Genomic DNA, 19,127 nt, shown 5'->3' with positions numbered 1-19,127 from the left:
CGGTTCTTGAGTGGTATGAGGTGTTCGAGTGTCATAAGTAGGGAACGTCGGCAGTGACTTCAGTAGAATTTTTACTGTATGTCAGAAGCTCGGGTCTTGTTGTGCTCGGGGCACTGTTCTTTTATGAAGTTCCGAACGCAGAAAAGGACAGCGATAGTCTAACGTCTTTTACAGCCCGCCGCGGTCGGTAAACACGTCGTAAATCGCGTGCCCTATACGTTACATGCCAAAGTCACAGCGGGGAAATGCTGCCGACGAGACCCTACTATTCTTTGATGCAGTGCCGAACGTAGAAAAAGACACCGAAGCTCCAGAACTTCTTTATTTTTCATTATTTTTTTCTGGGACTTTCACCAACATATTCGTGGCATTTTCCGATTAAACTAATACCAAATATGATATGATTCCGATGATACTTACTTGTGTAATGAACGATTAAAGTTTCGAACAGAAAGAAGGACAGCGTCTGAAGGGGAAAGAGACGCGGACTTTTATTATTGATTATTTTTTTATGGGACTTTCACCAATATACATATTTATGTGTTTCGACTCATTTTCGTCGGGATAAGCTCTACAACTTATTCGTATTAAAAATATTATTCGCATTAAAAATATAAAAGCTTAAATTGCCAATAATGCTCGATTCTCCATCTGCTTACATTGTATGCCGTTTATCAGTCGCTATCATCACAACTCATTGAAGATATGAATATTTCGGTTTACCGATGCACGGGTCTACCGAAGAACAATGAATGGCTCGTTCCTCACGGCTTTTACTCGTAAGAAACATTAAGTTATACGTTCTATGTCTTGTATGACAACACGAGGCATTGCTCGTTCGAAAAGTACGAAACGGAAAGCTGCGTTGACACCGAGATATAAGAAGTGTCTTATCAGTGAATTGCTGATTTGATGCACTCATAACAAAAGTGAGTAGGTGACACCTGAAACAGTGGAAAGATAAAATTGTTATCAACTTATTAAAATTATTAATGGAAGAAAGAAATTTTCCAGTACCTTGTACCGTTCGTGTCTCGTGAGAAGAGACCCGGGACACTACAGGGACAATGGGGAGCGAAGTTCTGGCGATACACCTGAAGTAGCACAGTTTTCTTTCGTTATAAGTCGATACCTTGGGACGTCTTTCGGCGTATTGCGGACGAGAGTACCTATTCGACTTGACATAGTTCTTGAGTGGGCTGAGAGTTTATGGGTTCCATAAAGTCGTCCGGCAGACCATAAAGTGGTCGGCTCCTCAAACGCTTGCTTCCTCCAGCAACCTCTCTTCCATGCAGCGCGCACCTTCGTCGCGTTCACTGCTGTCTCGTGTCTTCGTTGCCCCACCCCGGACAACTGGTGGCTCGCGAGCCGCATACAAGTACAGTGAAATCTCGTTGTATGTCAGTCCCGCTGTTCTTTTTACTGACACGAATACGAAATCGGAGGTTCTCGCCGAGCGTCGCATTTGAAATACACAGGGCACGCTGGAAACCTAAGAGTCATACCGTCTTCAAGTCATAAGAAACCTATGGCCACTAAGCGCTAGTGACAAGAAGACTGCGAAAATTTCCGTCTCCTATGCAATGTTGCACGGAGAAGCGGACTGCGAAGCTCGAGAGCCGTCATCGGAATTATATATCATATTTGGTTACATTTCAATCAGAAAAATGTCATGAATATGTTGGTAAAAGTTTCATAATAAAAATAACGAAAAATAAAGAAGTTTTGTAATTGGATTAGTAGTGGTCTTCTGGTCTCACACCGATATAGCCGTCAATGTGTGGCCGCGACGGCTCTCGAGCTTCGGCCACTCACCGCGGTGGTGTGAGTTTTTCCACTGACTTGGAAACGTAAGGTTGGCACTGTCATACAACGAGAATTCACTGTACTCTTCCCACTCTTGAGACCTGTCGCCAAGGTCCTATGGAATGTGGGAGAAGGAGGCGGGGGCCTAGAAATCTACATAGGACTATCTCCAGAAGAGGTAAAAGCACGGTAGGGTAATGCGAAATGGACAGCGGTGGAGAAATTTGCACACTGCTGGTAGAGATCGTGAAGCGACGGCGGGGAAGTTGTCCAGGCCTGCCCCTTCAGGCCTGTACCCTCGTAATTACTCGTAATTACTTGCAACTACTCGCGACAGGCGAAGCGCGTCGAGCTTTGAATTTTTCGTTGAATCGCAACAAACGCTTCACGTGAAAAAAAAAACTGAAAAAGCTGAAGGATTGCAGAACTGTTGGAATCGCTATATTAACGCAGAATGGAACTATTGCGAAGGAAATGGAAGTCAAAGTTGTCTGATTAATAAAACCTTTCTGAATTTCGTCTGGATTCGTTCCATTCTTCACCCGTTGAAATTTTGCAGATTGCTACACAAGGACATGGAAAAGTGACTAGCAACGCCATTAAATGTTATCTGATATCATCCGATATCACATTGAATTTTATATTGAAAACAAATTCCGACATACATATACAAAGGTGATAAGGAGGTGATGTATTTGTGCTTCTTTGCGACACAATGTCCAAACGAGTACATATAATACAGGCTGATTCACGCAATTGTAACAAAATATAAATTTTTCTTTCGTTGGTATTAGTAATGTTTTCTCCAAGTGCAACCGAAGAAAAAACTGCGACTATTCACAGCCGTGTAAATCGCCCTACTTGAAATGTAAATACAGGCACTGTGAAATTTGTCTTATATTGTAACATGACAGTATGAAATAATATTAATATCATGTTCCTTCAGAATTTGTATTTGTAATTCAGTATTTAAAATATTCCTTTTTAATTTGCACGCGAAGCAACTTATGTAAATGTCCATATCTCTCGCTTACCGCGTTCGCAATGTTACTTTTAAATAGTCGGTGAACAGTGAAACGAAGTTGTAGTGTATAGAATACTCGGGTAAGAAAACATTCCACGTACACCTAATTTTCTTTTTAGACGAAACCAAAAAAAAAACACAGTTAGAAAATTTAAAAAACTTCTCTTTCAGCGATATGTTTTAACTTAACATGGTTCGAGTGGCACATATTTTTAAAATTTCTAAATTCAATTCTTTCCAATAAAGAAACAATTGGATTGTAATTATCATTTACTGGAATGGTAAATACATTATGTATTTGTTTGCGAAACGAGTTGTGAAAAGATGAGAGGAAAGAGCGAATTTTCTGCATTAAACGACTATTACAATATCATTGAAATGCTGACAGAAAACGAGAAATATATGCGTGCAGTAACGAATGGATATTTACAATAACGATGAACAAAAGTATAAGAAAATAATCGTTCCACGCAAAAAGACTTTGCAACAAGTAGTTACGAACGTCGTTTTCGCATTTCTTGCTTTATCAGTGACACATTATTTTTGTTAAGAAAGATACGCATGTATATGTATATGTGTATGTATGTATGCGCGTATACGCTTGCGTGCATATATTAAATGATATTTTAAATGTACAAGTAAGAAAAATTGTATTACAATTGAATAAAGTTTTACTAAATGATTTTACAAAGAATTGGCAAGTTAATATCAACCAAGAAGAAGAGGAGTAAAGTAATAGTAACTTTTAATAACGATATGTTTAAAATTGTTTATTGAAATCATATTACACACGTCGGAAGAGAAAGTCCCGACTATTGAAACTAGAACGAAATTACATTACATTTTAGTGTCTAATATAAAAGATGAATGACTGCCTCTGGCAGAAAATATTCGATCGCAATCGTCAACATGATTGTTGAACAAATTATTTGAGCTCGTAACAATAGTATATACCATATTAGACGAACGTGGTATAAGAGGTAATGATATTTGAGAAATATATGAATAAAATGATGAATTAATGTGCATATTTTTCACATTGGGAATTAAGTGGAGAACGATATACACTTGATTTGTTTGATCATCGAAAGATTTTTATCAGGAATTAGTATTCAAATTATGAGAAAATAAGAGCAACATTAACACTGATTTGCGAATGCTACTTAAAATAATTTACACATCCATCTATAATAGATTTTGTGGTCTTTATAATAGTCTTGCACAACGTTCATGAATATATGCATCAATTTGTGTCGTCATATCTATTGATACCAAGAATGAGAAAGACCCCGCACATCGTTGCTTCAGTTTTATCATTCCCCTTTCCTTCGAGTGCCCATATATTGGCTACAAAAATCTTTTCGACGATTGCAAGTGGCTGCAGTGCCCACTATTCCTTAATACTCTAAACAAAATACCATCATTTGTTAATTTCTATCGACGGTTATAGTATCGCGGTAAAAAGAGCGCAAATATTGTGACTGATTAAGGAACTGATAAGATAATCGACGATGCTAATCCTAAACAAACACGGGAAACATTCAGAAGTAGGAGCAGCCATTCAGTGAGCGAAGCGTGCGTGATCGAGATACATACTCACCTCACGCTGATACTTCGCATAACAGTTACTTTTTTTTTTACGGTGTATAACATCGATAAGAGAATCGTATGACAATCGATCGCGTGCTCTAATGTGACCAGTGATCGGTGGCTCGTGGCAGTGAAATAATCGTGACGGGAATTCTCATCGCCACTTTCATTTTTTCGAGGAACTCATTTCTACCAACGATGATAGTTACTTCTCCATGAAACATGTGGTTCTACAGACGATGTGCTGAAGACTGTAGGAACAATTAACAGACAACAGCATCGACAATGTAAGACACAAAAACTGTATACGTCATTAATAAACTGCGGGTTTTTTGCATTTGTAGAAAAAATAAGTAGATCAACTGTGAAACAGTAGAACCATTCAAAGAATTGTAAAAATACTATTGTATTTGATTGTAATGTAAGTTCGTAACGTTTTTACATTAAAATTCAATGATAAAATTAAGATTTTTTTTGTTTAATCATAGGTTTAATCATCAGAAATGGGAGAAAAGTAATAAAACAGAATGGACAATATATTATTGAATAAATCTATGAATAAATAACTTAATTTTATCTATTTTAATGTAAACATAATTATTTACTCTTATTGCACATTCCTGAATTTATGCATTTGCATGTAAGATCTATCCAAGCATTGGAAAATAGCGATTCTCTTGGAGCATGTATCAGATAAAATTATACAAACATGTAATAAGCCTTGACTAAATTTAACACAGATGTAATTGATACACTGGTAGACAATATCGTTATTGATGTAGTTCAGTTGATGTACACGTTGAAAAATTCAAGTTTTTGGAGATAAGATTGCAAAGTAATCCAATACTTAAAATAGAATTCGACTATCTTTATATCAATGACATTTGCAAACTATAAAATCGTAGTTTAAAGTTGCTCAAGCTTTTCTATCAGTTAATGAGTTGAAAATTCGTTTTCGAGATATTAACAATCGAAAAACGAAGGTCCATATACCAAAGAGACCTGTTTAACCCATTAAGTCCCAACCAATGAAGTAAGACGATTTTTACACAAACCATTATTTATTGCTTTTAATTGTGTGCAATAAAGTGTATAAATACTATCAAAGGAACTTATAAACTCATTCGTTTTTGTAAAAAAAGGAAGTAATAAACGTAAAGAAAATAACTTATAATAATTTAAAAGACATCGATAATTTAATTTACATGTTATTCTGTCGAAACACGAAGGGGTCCTTTAACCCATGGAATTTTGTCGATGCCATTCGTCGAGGAAACGGTTATGAAGCAACAATTTCGAAAGCAGATCAAATAAACGAGAAAAATTATGCTCACGATATATTACATTGTCCAACGAATTTTAACTTTTTCGCATTTCGATTTTGATGCACTGAATACGAACCCTTCCAACAGATTTTCCTCCAACACCCTCAGTTTTTGAGAAATTTAATTTTCGAAAGAAACTTGAATTTTCAACTTTAAGAATTTCTTCCAATTTAATCGTGCAAACTATGCAAATGAAATATTCCTGAAATAATTTTGTAGGCCTTCCTCAACACAACATACATACATATAGGTACATATTTTAGTGGCATTATAAACATACAAACATGTTTGAATAATGTCTAAAGAAAGCAAGACGTCTTTAATTATAATATGATAAATGTGGTATTTTCTTCAATGGGGGACTGCAAACACGAAAATGATGACAAAAGTTCTGAAAAAAGGTATTGAGATGTTCTCGATGTGATCAGAAAATTATAATTTCCATGATCTTGTTTTTTGAGTTTAGATAATAAAATTTGTTTGCATATTACTCACAGTTACAGCCTGCTGCGTAACATTTCAGAGATCTACAGATATTTGTATTATATATTTTCTATTCTACTCTCAATCATATTTGTATAATCATATTTGTATTCTAATTATACAGATATTAGCAAAACAAACGAAGATAGTGATCGAGTTAAGTAACACAACACACTAATGTTGTTATCTCATTAGCTGCATGTTTATGATGAAAAGGTCATGGCGAGTATGATCTTCTTATGAATACGCGTGCAAGACGACGAGCAATGCAGACGAGCCACTGAATATGTACATATGTGTCTACAGTTTTCAAAGTTAGTTCCGAGCAATCTTACTGTCGATTAGAACTGGTATCGGTTAATTTTGTTTTACGAGCGGACGAGACAACGTCGATGAAATACTTGTGAATAATTTTAGGGTTTTACCCTTCTAAAACACCCCGCCTATAAGTTAAAATATTTTAACGGAGTGATACGCCATAGAAGAAAATGAGAAATTAATTCAATTTTACATTCGAACGAAGAACAATTCAAGACTAAGGTACAACCTGTTTTGAAACAGGGAGAAGTTTATTGTTAGTTAAACAAGCATGCAGTTGTTGTTGAAAAAATAGCACGTTTGATGTTATAAAAATAAACGAAGAAAGTTACACGTGAACGTATTTAAGCCTGATAAACTGATAGCACGTTTGTATCTGTAGAATATTGGTGATTTAGATATTGATAACACTTCATCAACACTTTCATTTCATCGGACGCTTTCAAGTAAAATTTTCGATCATGATTCATGTCACTTTTATAATTAAACTATCTCAATGCATTTTTATCTAAAGACTTATCGTTCGTCAAATTGTTATCTGAACATTTTCATCAATGTTTGCTATACCGTGTTTATGGGTGTACGTGTTCAATAATGCTTAAGTGTAAAGATTTACCGTTTCGATGTTTAATGACGAATATACTCTGTACATAAATGTATAGCGCACAATGTCATCTGCAAGATGACGTTTGACCGATAAGAGTTCACCACATATTATCAGTTATATCAATTTTGTGTATTTTTGTACAGATTACGTACGATATCGACTTGCCATATGACAACACAGCAAATTATTTCTTTTGCCACATTTTTCTTATGATATACCTGACATTTATTATATATTATTATTATGTATTTTTCTATTTTTGATAATTATGGAAATTTTTATATTTTCTTGTCTGTAATTGAATTTAGCAAACGGAAAGAATATTGGCGAGACATCATGAATTTCTCCTGGGTGGATCGTTCAATCATTCTTCTTATTCTGATTTGCGCGGGATGTTATGGAGCGAGCGATACGGCCAATAACATTGCAGGTGAATGTTAACATATTGTAATAACTTATAATTATTGAATACATTCTTATAAAGAATAACAAGTAACATAACATTCGTATAAATATATCTGTATAATTTGATTTCCTTTAATTTTTCAACGAATGAAAATTCAATCTATATTAGATCTTAGATACTTGAAAATCAAATCTAAAGCCTACCACAATTGTTATCTTTAATCAATTGCATTGAATTTAAATAAAGGTATGATGTTATGCGTTCGAAACCGATCGATGATACCAAACGCGATATCATTCGGACTGTATTTATGGATATTTACGTATTTACGTATTTCTAATCGTGTTGTTGACATATTTCAAGAATTTATTGTACTTTGAATAAAATATGATACTTTCTATTTTTCTATTCAAACAACGGACTTTTATGTATCAAAAGAATGGCAGAAACTTATTCAAGTATCTAAACATGTTGATGAGAGGCAATATAACATGTTTATATTAATTTTCAATCATAATTCTACTTTCATTGCACAGGCACATTGGTGGGAGGCAATGATGTTTTGGACCTCCGACTGCCAAAAACGATCGTTCCTATTGGCTATGACATTCTGCTAATACCAAAATTAGAAGATGACTTTGTATTTGACGGGATCGCGCAGATCAATGCTACGGTTCAAGAAGAAACCGATACCATAATTCTTAATCATGGGAACATCACTATACCCTTAAAATCTGTATCGTATTTAAATGACAAAAGTGCAACGCTGGAGATAGTAAATGCAAAACTCATCGAGAACACAGAAAAGTACAGAATTAAACTAAAGAATCCTTTGAAAAAGGGATCGAACATATCTATCGACTTTAACTATTCCGGGATGCTCCGAAACGACATGATTGGATTTTATAAAAGTTCTTATATAGATTCGAATGGAAAAATTAGGTAAAGATTCTACTAAATTCATTGAATAATTAATTTTAAATACACATTAATATCGTTCATTCATAAGAAAAGCGATACAGCTCAAACATTTTTTTAATTATTTTTATTGGTTCACTAGCTTTGAAGTCACTCTGACTTGTCACAGTAAAAACGTCAGAACTCTAATTCAACCTTTCAACAATTGTTCGCAGGAAAAACGACATAACTCAAAATATATTTGTAAAAGAAATTATTATAATATATATATATATATATATATATATATATATATATATATATATATATATGAATTGTGGTGTACTTTAACTAACGCACATAACTAATGTACATGACAATTAACCCAGTATTTAAATAACAAATTATTTTACATTTCTAAGTTGGTTATATACAATAAACAAAATTGGCAAGTTTAGGTTATTTTCAAATGGCTCTCCCGTAAAATTTCCTTTTTTTTTACTTGTGTCACTTTTCTTTTTGAATGAACGATATTTTCACCTTCATAGTTAACTCTTAACTGATCAAATCCAGTTCGATATGCGTAGCATTCAATTTACTCTTTGGACAGTAACATTTCGACATTTTCTTTGAAACAAACAAGCTACATAATGTTGTAAATACAATGAGACAAAAATAACTTAAATTTTTGTTTCAAATAAATATAACCCAAATATTGTTCTTTTAAAAGCTTTCATGCACACTTTAAAATCTCACTTTGCCGATTAAGGGTTAACTTTCTCATATGGTGACCAATTATAACATAAATATATTTCGCTAACTCATTTTTAAGTAAATTACTAATATGTGACATGTGATACAAATTTCAACATATCGACTATCAGATATCAACAAACAAATTTCAATATATCGGGTTGGAACGAAAGTTAACGTTTTTAAATTAAAATTCAAAGATAAAATTAAAATACTTACCACAGGTTTATTCAATAACACGACAAGTTACCACAAAAATGACAAATGATAATAGAACAGAATGGACAATATGTTATTGAACAAATCTCTGAATAAATATTTTAATTTTATGTTTGAATTTTAATTTAGAAACGCTCCGAACCTTTGTTCCAACCCAATAGTTTATGAATTCATTAAAAAAACATGCGAATTGAAGCAATTATATCATTGTTGGTCTTGCAGTTCGAAAGATTACTATTTATTATAGTAGTATATCTATTTGTGTAGTATACTAAAATATTATTCCATTTTATAATTACTCTCCAGATTTCTTGATTTATGTAACAACAATATATACTTGTGTTCCTTAATTTACAATTTTGGTGAAATATGCATAACGTTGTGCATATTAACTAAGGCTCCCATTTGTTTCACTAATCATAAAAAGGCGTTGGTTATTCAAATATAAATATTGTGACAAATATCATAGGTGGCTCGCTTCAACACAATTCCAAACGAAACATGCAAGGCATGCTTTTCCATGCTTCGACGAACCGAGCTTCAAGGCGACGTTTCGAATCCGGATTTTAAGATCAAAGGAGTATTCGTGCTTGAGTAATATGCCGTTGAAAGAGACTATACCCACGTAAGTACTTGTCTAGGAACCTCGTTTATTGCACGAAATCCGCATTCGTTGCATACCAGCGATTCCCACAACAAGGTGTTCAAGGGTCTGGAACTCGTGGTGGGAATTGCGGTCTACGTAGAAACAAAAGAAGATCGACAATAGGATTGGTTATCTCTTTTTCCTTGTATGTGTAACCCCGATATTTGCACACATTTTCGGTCCCGTTTCGTGCAACGAGCGAGGTTCTACTGTATTTAAATTATTCTTTAAGGTTCTACTGTATTTAAATTATTCTATTATTATATTGACAAGGGTGCATCTTTATATTACACAAGTCAATTTTTACGAGATATATGTGAAGGATAGTTTTTGGAAAAATGTTGAGATACACGTAGGAGGACTGAAAACAACCCTCAGAATTGAGGGTTAGAAACCCTCGATTTGTTTAAATAATATATCATATATTCCAATTTTTTGCAATTTTTCTCACAAATTGTTAATCTATTTTGATGTAATCTTGTACGTGCGTCGCATGAATCAAAATAGAAGATACGTGTTATTGGATCTTTTTTTGAAAGAAAAAAAACGTGAACAACAGTAGTACATACTATCTACTTCCCGACAAAATTGATAAATTCACTTAGCAAACATTTTGCATTAAATTAATTAAGAAAAAATTATTTATTGTTACAGGAATGGAATGTACTGGGATATATTCTATGATAGCATTCCTATGTCCACGTATCTGGTAGCTACCGTTATTTCAGATTTCAAAAGCCTGTCAGTAGGTAACTTTAGTGTCTGGGCCAGGCCTGAGGCAATAGACCAAGCAAAATATGCCCTAGAAATTGGTCCGCAAGCCCTCCAGTATCTTTCCGAATTATTCCAACAAGAATATCAACTCCCGAAAATGGATATGGTAGCAGTTCCTGATTTTTCCGCGGGTGCGATGGAAAATTGGGGATTGGTCACTTACCGAGAATCAAGAATGTTGTACGACGAGAATACGTCTTCCGACATTGCCAAACAGACCATAGCATCGGTGATAGTTCACGAATTAACCCATATGTGGTTTGGAAATCAAGTTACACCCGAATGGTGGAGCTATTTGTGGTTGAGCGAGGCATTCGCTAGGTACTTTCAATATTTCGCTACTGCTCAGGTAATTTCTAGTTTCAGTAATTAAGAAATATTATTATAATACTACCTACAGGAGAGCTAATCAAATCTACCTTTTAATCTTTCGTAAAAAGATGACGCGATATGAAAGAAATAAAAGACAGTGTACGTACAAAGAAAATTAAGAACTAAATAGAATTGTTACTTATCTTGCAGATTGAAAAATCTTGGAACATGGAGAAACAATTTATTGTAGAACAGCATCAAACAGCTCTCGCAGCAGATGCTGTCGAATCATCTGAGCCAATGACTCGAAATGTTCTTACTGTCTCACAATTGGAAGGAATTGGGGATATCATTACGTATAATAAAGGAGCAAGCATTTTGCGAATGATAAGACTTGCTTTTGGCAACGATATATTCGACGCGGTATTACGAAACTATCTAAAACACAAGTAATACAACGATTTATTATAATGACGTAATGCATGTACTCTGTAAATTGTAATTACACTTTTCCTCAGACTGACTGTGAGTAACACTTTCAACTGAGATATCCCCATCGTTTTTATTGATACAAGAAAAAATATGATACAAGAGAATACACTTTCATACGTAATGATCAAAAATATTAGTTTCAACGGGGCAATTATAGCGATGAAGAACATTATTTCCTCAAAGTCATATTTTTCGATTTTTCAAGATTACCGTCGTTTTTAAAAATTAGATGACATACATATGTATGCTGATTAGAACAGCTCTATGGCTGATGAAAAGAGAAATCCGACCATGAATAATACGTTAACCTTCAAATGATCTTCGGCGTCATTATGGCAAGAAACTGGATTCGTTCAGAAATTAAATAAAAATTATGTTACAGATAAGATAAGATTTTATTAAAATGTTATTCGTGCCGATGAAAATTACTCTATTTCAAGTGTTACTGCCCACGATAGTAGGCATTAATTTTTCCCAGATATCGTACACATCTCCGTCACATGTATCGAGGCATTACTGTATTAACAAATGAGTACATGCATTACATTTAAAGTAATTTAACCTTTTAATTGGGTGATTTTTCGATCATGAACACTTACGAATATGTAACGAAGGACAAGTAAAATGGAGATAATACAAATAATTTTGCTACAATCAATATCAATACAAAATAGTTTATACCAATATACAAGATACTATGACAGAATGAATGAATGAAGTTATTTGTCGAGTTGGAAAGAAAATAAATAGTTTCAGAAAGTAAATGGCGAACTCGAATGACGAATTAACTCGTCATCCCCAGTTAAAAGGTTAACTACACCTTCGTCCCTGTAAATGAAAATAACACGACATACGTCTATCGCAGCAAAGAAAAGAAAGTGGCACAACCCGAGAATCTGTGGATAGAGCTACAAACTGAGGTTAATCGTCAAAACAAAAAGCTGGTTGCTCCAGTGAACGAACTTATGTCAACATGGACAACGAAGTCCGGGTTTCCAGTTTTAAATGTTTCCATTGAAAATGGTATAGCTACTGTGCGCCAAAGTCGCTTCCTATTGAGAAATTTGAAATCGACTCCTATAAATTCCACATGGTGGATACCCATCACGTGGGCCAGCGAAAGCAATCCAAATTTCGATCATGTGAATGTGTCACGTTGGATAAGCAAACAACAAGATACCTTCAAACTGGGAACTGAACGTGGATGGGTAGTACTAAATGTCCAATCAGCTGGTGAGTAGTTTATTAATTATGTTTTCTACAAAAAGAAAAAACCATATTGACAAATTGGTTTATATGAACGTGAAACAGTTCGAAGGAAACTAGTGGTCCACGAAAGTATTCGAACGCCCTTTAAATCGGAATAACTTCTTCAAAATTGGACCAAAGATTTCACTTCTTTTAACAATTAGAAGCATTGATTTACTGAATAACGTGAAAAAAAAATATTTTGAAGAAATTGCAATTGGTTAGAATTACATGAAAAAATAAAAACATTGGCACTTTTCAAAACTTTTCTATTTGAGCCCGTAAGGAAAGTTTAAAATATGCGTCTTGTAGATCTATATTACAATAGTTGCACACATTCTGAAAATTTCATACGCCACTCAACATTGCTGTCAGTAGTAGAGCAATTCTAGATTATATTAAATTATATTAGATTCTAATTTTCATCTATCTATCCGGTTCCCCCAATTTTAGCTATTTCATTTCGATTTGCCTCGCGTGGCCGCATGACTGCGAATATATGTATGTATGCGTGTACATCTACACTCTGCAGGAGTTTGGAGGGTGTGGGGGGGGGGGGGGCACGAATAGGGCGACGAGTCATCTGCGGCCAGAGTTGTGCAGATTTACAATTGAATTACTCCAGGAATTATAATTACAAAGTAATTGAATTACATTGTAATTAAATCGTATTGTAATTTATAATTCAGATCTTCATTCAACTAAATTACAATGTAATTCGTAATTGCAATGGAGTACAATTACAAAATACTTTGTAATTAAATTACATTAATTACGAATTACGATCAGACTTGTGCAGATTTACAATTGAATTACACCGGGGATTATGATTGCAAAATAATTGAATAACATTGTAATTAAATCATATTATACTTTATAATTCAGATCTTCATTCAACTAAATTACAATGTAATTCGTAATTGCAATTGGAGTACAATTATAAAATACTTTACAATTAAACTACGTCAATTACGAATTACGATGTAATTAAATTAAAAATTAAAGACTAATAAAGTAATATGTAATAAGGGGTTGAAAAATCGATGTGAAGATTTCAAACAGAAGGAATTTATTATTAATAAATTTATAATATATGAACAGAAATACCTTCTGCGTTAAAAATTTTTTAAATTTCAAACATAAATATAAAAAGTAAAAAGGGGAAATATGTCTCTACTTTACCTAGGTTACGATATATATATACAGGGTGTCCCACATAAATGGGAACACCTAAATATCTTTCGTATTTACAGTCCTATCAGAAAACTTCAGAGACAAAGTGACACTATTGCAGGAGGCCATTTTAATGGTGAAGAAAAAAATTTTTTATGTCGTGTTTTTTAATGAAATTTCAAGGTCACCGATATTTTTTTTAAATAGAATAGTATATTTTTTTACGATAGCATGATAAATAAAACAACAATAAAAAACTAAATTTAGTGGATACCACCTTTTTGACCTTGAAATGACCTTGAGCAAGAATAATCATGTTGAAGCGGATGAAATGTGGACGTTTAAAACTTACGTGTTTCAGCAAAGATTGCGCGTTGTTTACGTCGGGTTGACCTCTACATATCATAATAAATGTTCGAAATGTTGACCATCCTCATTTATGCAATGTTGCAATCTTTTAATAAATGATCTGTAGGCATTGTCCATTTCCTGAGACGTAAGCAGATGCTGCAATAATCCTTTGCCGCATATCCTCTGGCGTTGTGGGTTTATCGTACTTTTTTATTTGCAGTATTCGTGAAATACTACTTCTGCTAATACCGGACTCTTGTTCGAGTTGTCGCAAACTTACATGTGGATCATTAGATACTACAGCTAGGATATTAATTCTATTTTTTTCGTGAGTTACAATTCTTCGTTTATTACGATTTTTAGAACTTACACTACCGGTATATTTAAATTGTTTTACCACGACGGAAAATGCGTGTAACGAAGGACAAATACGATTCACAAATTTTTCACGATACAAACGTACTCTTGCCTCAAAGCTTGGTGGCTTTCGCCATAAGTGAAAACCATATCGATTCGTTCATGTACAGTATAACGTTAACGATCTCAATGATACATACTCTAACATAAACATACGCTGTTTACTATGAAAACTATTTCGAACATTTATTATGATATGTAGAGGTCAACCCGACGTAAACAACGCGCAATCTTTGCTGAAACACGTAAGTTTTAAACGTCCACAATTAAGGTTTTTATTGTTGTTTTATTTATCATGCTATCGTAAAAAATATACAATTCCATTTAAAAAAACATCGGTGACCTTGAAATTTCATTAAAAAACACGACATAAAAAATTTTTTTCTTCACCATTAAAATGGCCCCCTGCAATAGTGTCACTTTGTCCTCTGAAGTTTTCTGATAGGACTGTAAATACGAAAGATATTTAGGTGTTCCCATTTATGTGGGACACCCTGTATATTAAAGGAAAAAATAACGACAATCATCTAATGAGACTGATTAAACAAACATTACTACTATATGTAAGTAAAATGAAATACGTTATCTATTAACAAAAAACTGAAAAAGGAACGTTTTTAGTTTATCCCTAACCAATAATAGGATCACTTTGACGTATTACGAACAAGGACGAGGTAATTCTTCAAAGTTCTGGGCTATATACAGGGTGAGTCACCAAACGTTAGCACCTCAAATATCTTTGTTGATTCTAAAGATACGTAAAATATGGCAACGACAAAGTTGAATGGTACAATGGGGCTGACACGATGCAAAAAAAAATTTTGTTTTTATGTCATTTTTTTGGAGATATCAAGGTCACCTTGACTTTTTTAAATGGAACCACCCCTTTTTAAACGCCTACAATGATAGTCCCTTTCATAAGGAATTCAGTGACTATAATTAGCCCAAGGTCATTCAAGGTCAAGGACAGAAAAAACGTATAAAACTAAAATATGGAAGCATAATACGTTTATCACGGTTGAGACTTGTAGGAAATAGTAAACATACTATGGTCGTAGTTAAAGTAAACATACTAAGGTCCTTCAATGTTATTCAGCATTCTTATTTACTATCAGTATGTTTCCAAACGCGATTCCGCTATGTTATATTCGATGACTGAAAAGTGTGATATGATCACGATTTACTGTGAATGTAGAAAAAATGCTGTGCAGGCCCGAATACTTTATGAAGAAAGGTACCCCGAGCGAAACACTCCTTCTAGACATACTTTCACTAATACGTACAGGTTGTTTCGAAGTACTGGAAGTGTACATGCAAGACAGTACAAACGGAAGAATCCCACGACTAATGAAGACAATGAAATTAATATTTTAGCAGCTATAGCTGTCAATCCTCACGGAGTACGAGAAAAATTGCCCGAGAAGCAGGCATAAGTCAAAGTAGCGTAATACGAATTCTGGCCCGACATAAATTTCATCCGTTCCACATATCGCTCCATCAAGAATTGCACGGGAATGATTTTCAAAATAGAATTAACTTTTGTCAATGGGGATTGCTTCAAAATCATTCATTTTTTTCTAATGTCTTGTTTACGGACGAAGCAACATTTACTAATCATGGCTCAATTAATCTACGGAACGCACATTATTGGTCTGTGGATAATCCGCACTGGCTGCGAGAAATTGATCATCAAAGACAATGGAGCGTAAACGTGTGGTGTGGTATTTCGAACGACAAAGTAATTGGACTATATTTCGTTAACGGAATGATGATGGGACAGAAATACGCTCAATTTTTGCAATAAGATCTGCCAAATTTGTTAGAAGATGTCCCTTTACAAAATCGCTACGATATGTGGCACCAACATGACGGTTGTCCTGCTCATTATGCACGAGTAGCAAGAGAAACGTTGGATTCTCGATATCCAAACCGATGGATTGGACGAGGCGGAACAGTTTCATGGCCAGCACGTTCGCCTGATTTAAATCCACTGGATTTCTTTTTATGGGGTCTGCTAAAAGAGACCGTGTACACGGATGCTCCAACAACAGTTGAAGAGATGCGTCAGCGTATCATCACAGCATGTACGAATATCGTCGGATACACTTATCAGAGTTCAACATTCTTTCAGAGCTCGTTAACAACAATGTATCGACGCAGACGGCCCTCATTTCGAACATTTATAAAATACAGGTATTCTGCTTCCATATTTTAGTTTATACGTTTTTTCTGTCCTTGACCTTGAATGACCTTGGACTAATTATAGTCACTGAATTCCTAATGAAAGGGACTATCATTGTAAGTGTTTAAAAAAGGGTGGTTCCATTTTAAAAAGTCAAGGTGACCTTGATATCTCCAAAAAAATGACATAAAAACAAAATTTTTTTTGCATCGTGTCAGCCCCATTGTACCATTCAACTTTGTCCTTACCATATTTTACGTATCTTTAGAAACAAGAAAGATATTTGAGGTGCTAACGTTTGGTGACTCACCCTGTATAATTTGGAGAGCTGTATTTTAATTATATTGTATTTCAATTACACATCTTATTAAAATAATTAATAATTTAATTAATTGAAAGGTTTGGATTATGTAATTCAGTTACGACGTAGTTGAATTACTATATAATTGAAATAAAATGTAATTCAATTGGGCAATTGCATTACAACGTCACTGAATTAGCACAACTCTGTCTGCGGCTCGCGAGCCGCAAGTTGCTCAAACCTGCTCTATAGCATTCCATTATTTTAAAGGAAGGATTTACATTAGCAAGTTGAATACAGCAAGTATCAATTGTATCGTCGATTACCTTGAAATGGGTAATTTATAAAATCTCGAATTTTTCGTATGAAAATTACTAATCCGCCACCAGACGCGAATTGTAAGCTTTCCTCAGGCTTTAACCACGATTCCATACAAACAAAAATGTCTATGTGTATTCTACAATATAACTTGTTGATCTTCCTCGCGTTCCATAAAGGTAGCCATAACAGAACCGATGATTTTGTTGTGACAACGTAGTTTTGTTGTGTAAGTGAACAAGTATATCATGATAATCCATTGCTACTCATTGCCAGAACTACGATAGTCGCTTAAGCTGGGCCTCTTATCTTCCATTCCTAGTTTTTTAATTGTATTCCTTATACGAACCCTCACAGCTTCTTGTGTAATATGCAATTAATTGCATTTTTCTTAGTATGTTACCGACAGCTGGGATGTCATTCGCGTATTTACAGGTTATACTTCTTGTTGGGGTTATTTAATATTTTCTAAATTTCATGACTGGTGGATGTAGATATATGTACATGACCTTGTCATTGTTGATGTTTTTTATCAGAGGTCGTTAGACTAAATATTAAACAAATCTTTTTGTTAGGATTTTGGATTAGTGCAAAATTGAGTCAGGAATAAAGTACTGTAACTAGCAAACAGGATTATAACATTAATCGTTTCAGTAGCCAAAAACAAAAAAACATGATTTTTTGAAGAAATGATTTCACCGATTCAGTTTTATTCCCCACTGTATATCTTCTGCGCAGTCGGGGTTTGTAGATTTGTAGATACGACATTGGTATCTCTTCATTTCTAACATACCAATTATGTAGACGGCGTTGTAGCGATACAACAAAAGCATATCTGCAGTGTTCTTAAATAAATATTGATAGAAATGATTGTTTCCTGATCCGTATTTACCCAAGGTATCTTCCCTTATCGAAAAGCTTCTCGTTTTAAAATATTATGCTTAAATTGCCGATTACAAGTATACAAAGAATTAATTAATTATATCGCTCTCCTATCAGTTGCACGATAACGAATCAATACGTCTCCAAGATATCAAATTTTGCTGATTAATCATATTGATCTCGATTAAAGTACTTAAACCTTTCGTAATGTATCAATGGTCACAGATAAAAATGATAAAAGAATCGATTCATCATAGCCGATAATTAGAGACTGAAACGTGCTTTACGATAGTCACGAAATATTGACTTACTCCGCCGCACTAGAGTACATAGACAGTCGTAATTTTTTAAGAGTCGACGACATAAATTTACTTTATTAAACGATGTTTATTAGTAAATTCTCTTACATAGGTCTATTAATAGTATTAGCGGGGAGTAGTGTAATTTGCACCAGTGCCTACGATTTATAAATTAAATTCAACATAGGCGTTAATCTAAATTCAGCTCCTTTCTCCTACATTTAAAAATTGTTACATTCAAAATAACGGGTTCCAAATTTTGTGATTCGCCACTATTAAGAATACAAAAAAAAATTAGTCAAAG

General features: G+C 34.1%; 1 protein-coding gene across 2 annotated transcripts in view; it reads left to right on the top strand.

Moving 5' to 3' along the window:
• The first annotated feature begins 4,262 nt into the window (after window positions 1–4,262).
• Window positions 4,263–19,127, top strand: part of LOC143356509 (putative aminopeptidase-2) — a 35,495-nt gene continuing 20,630 nt past the window's right edge. Inside the window, exons 1-7 of one of the 2 annotated variants that reach the window (XM_076792255.1) lie at window positions 4,263–4,707; window positions 7,473–7,583; window positions 8,096–8,501; window positions 9,898–10,053; window positions 10,729–11,197; window positions 11,371–11,609; window positions 12,518–12,885. In XM_076792255.1, coding sequence (XP_076648370.1) covers window positions 7,490–7,583; window positions 8,096–8,501; window positions 9,898–10,053; window positions 10,729–11,197; window positions 11,371–11,609; window positions 12,518–12,885 — 1,732 coding nt within the window. In that variant the 5' untranslated portion in view covers window positions 4,263–4,707; window positions 7,473–7,489. Of the gene's footprint in view, window positions 4,708–7,461; window positions 7,584–8,095; window positions 8,502–9,897; window positions 10,054–10,728; window positions 11,198–11,370; window positions 11,610–12,517; window positions 12,886–19,127 lie in introns of both variants that reach the window. The other variant, XM_076792254.1, reaches the window with a different exon arrangement.

This window comes from Halictus rubicundus, chromosome 8, assembly GCF_050948215.1.
Source record: "Halictus rubicundus isolate RS-2024b chromosome 8, iyHalRubi1_principal, whole genome shotgun sequence".
In the NCBI taxonomy this organism is placed as follows: Eukaryota; Metazoa; Arthropoda; class Insecta; order Hymenoptera; family Halictidae; genus Halictus; species Halictus rubicundus.
This window is presented reverse-complemented; position numbering and strand designations above follow the sequence as displayed.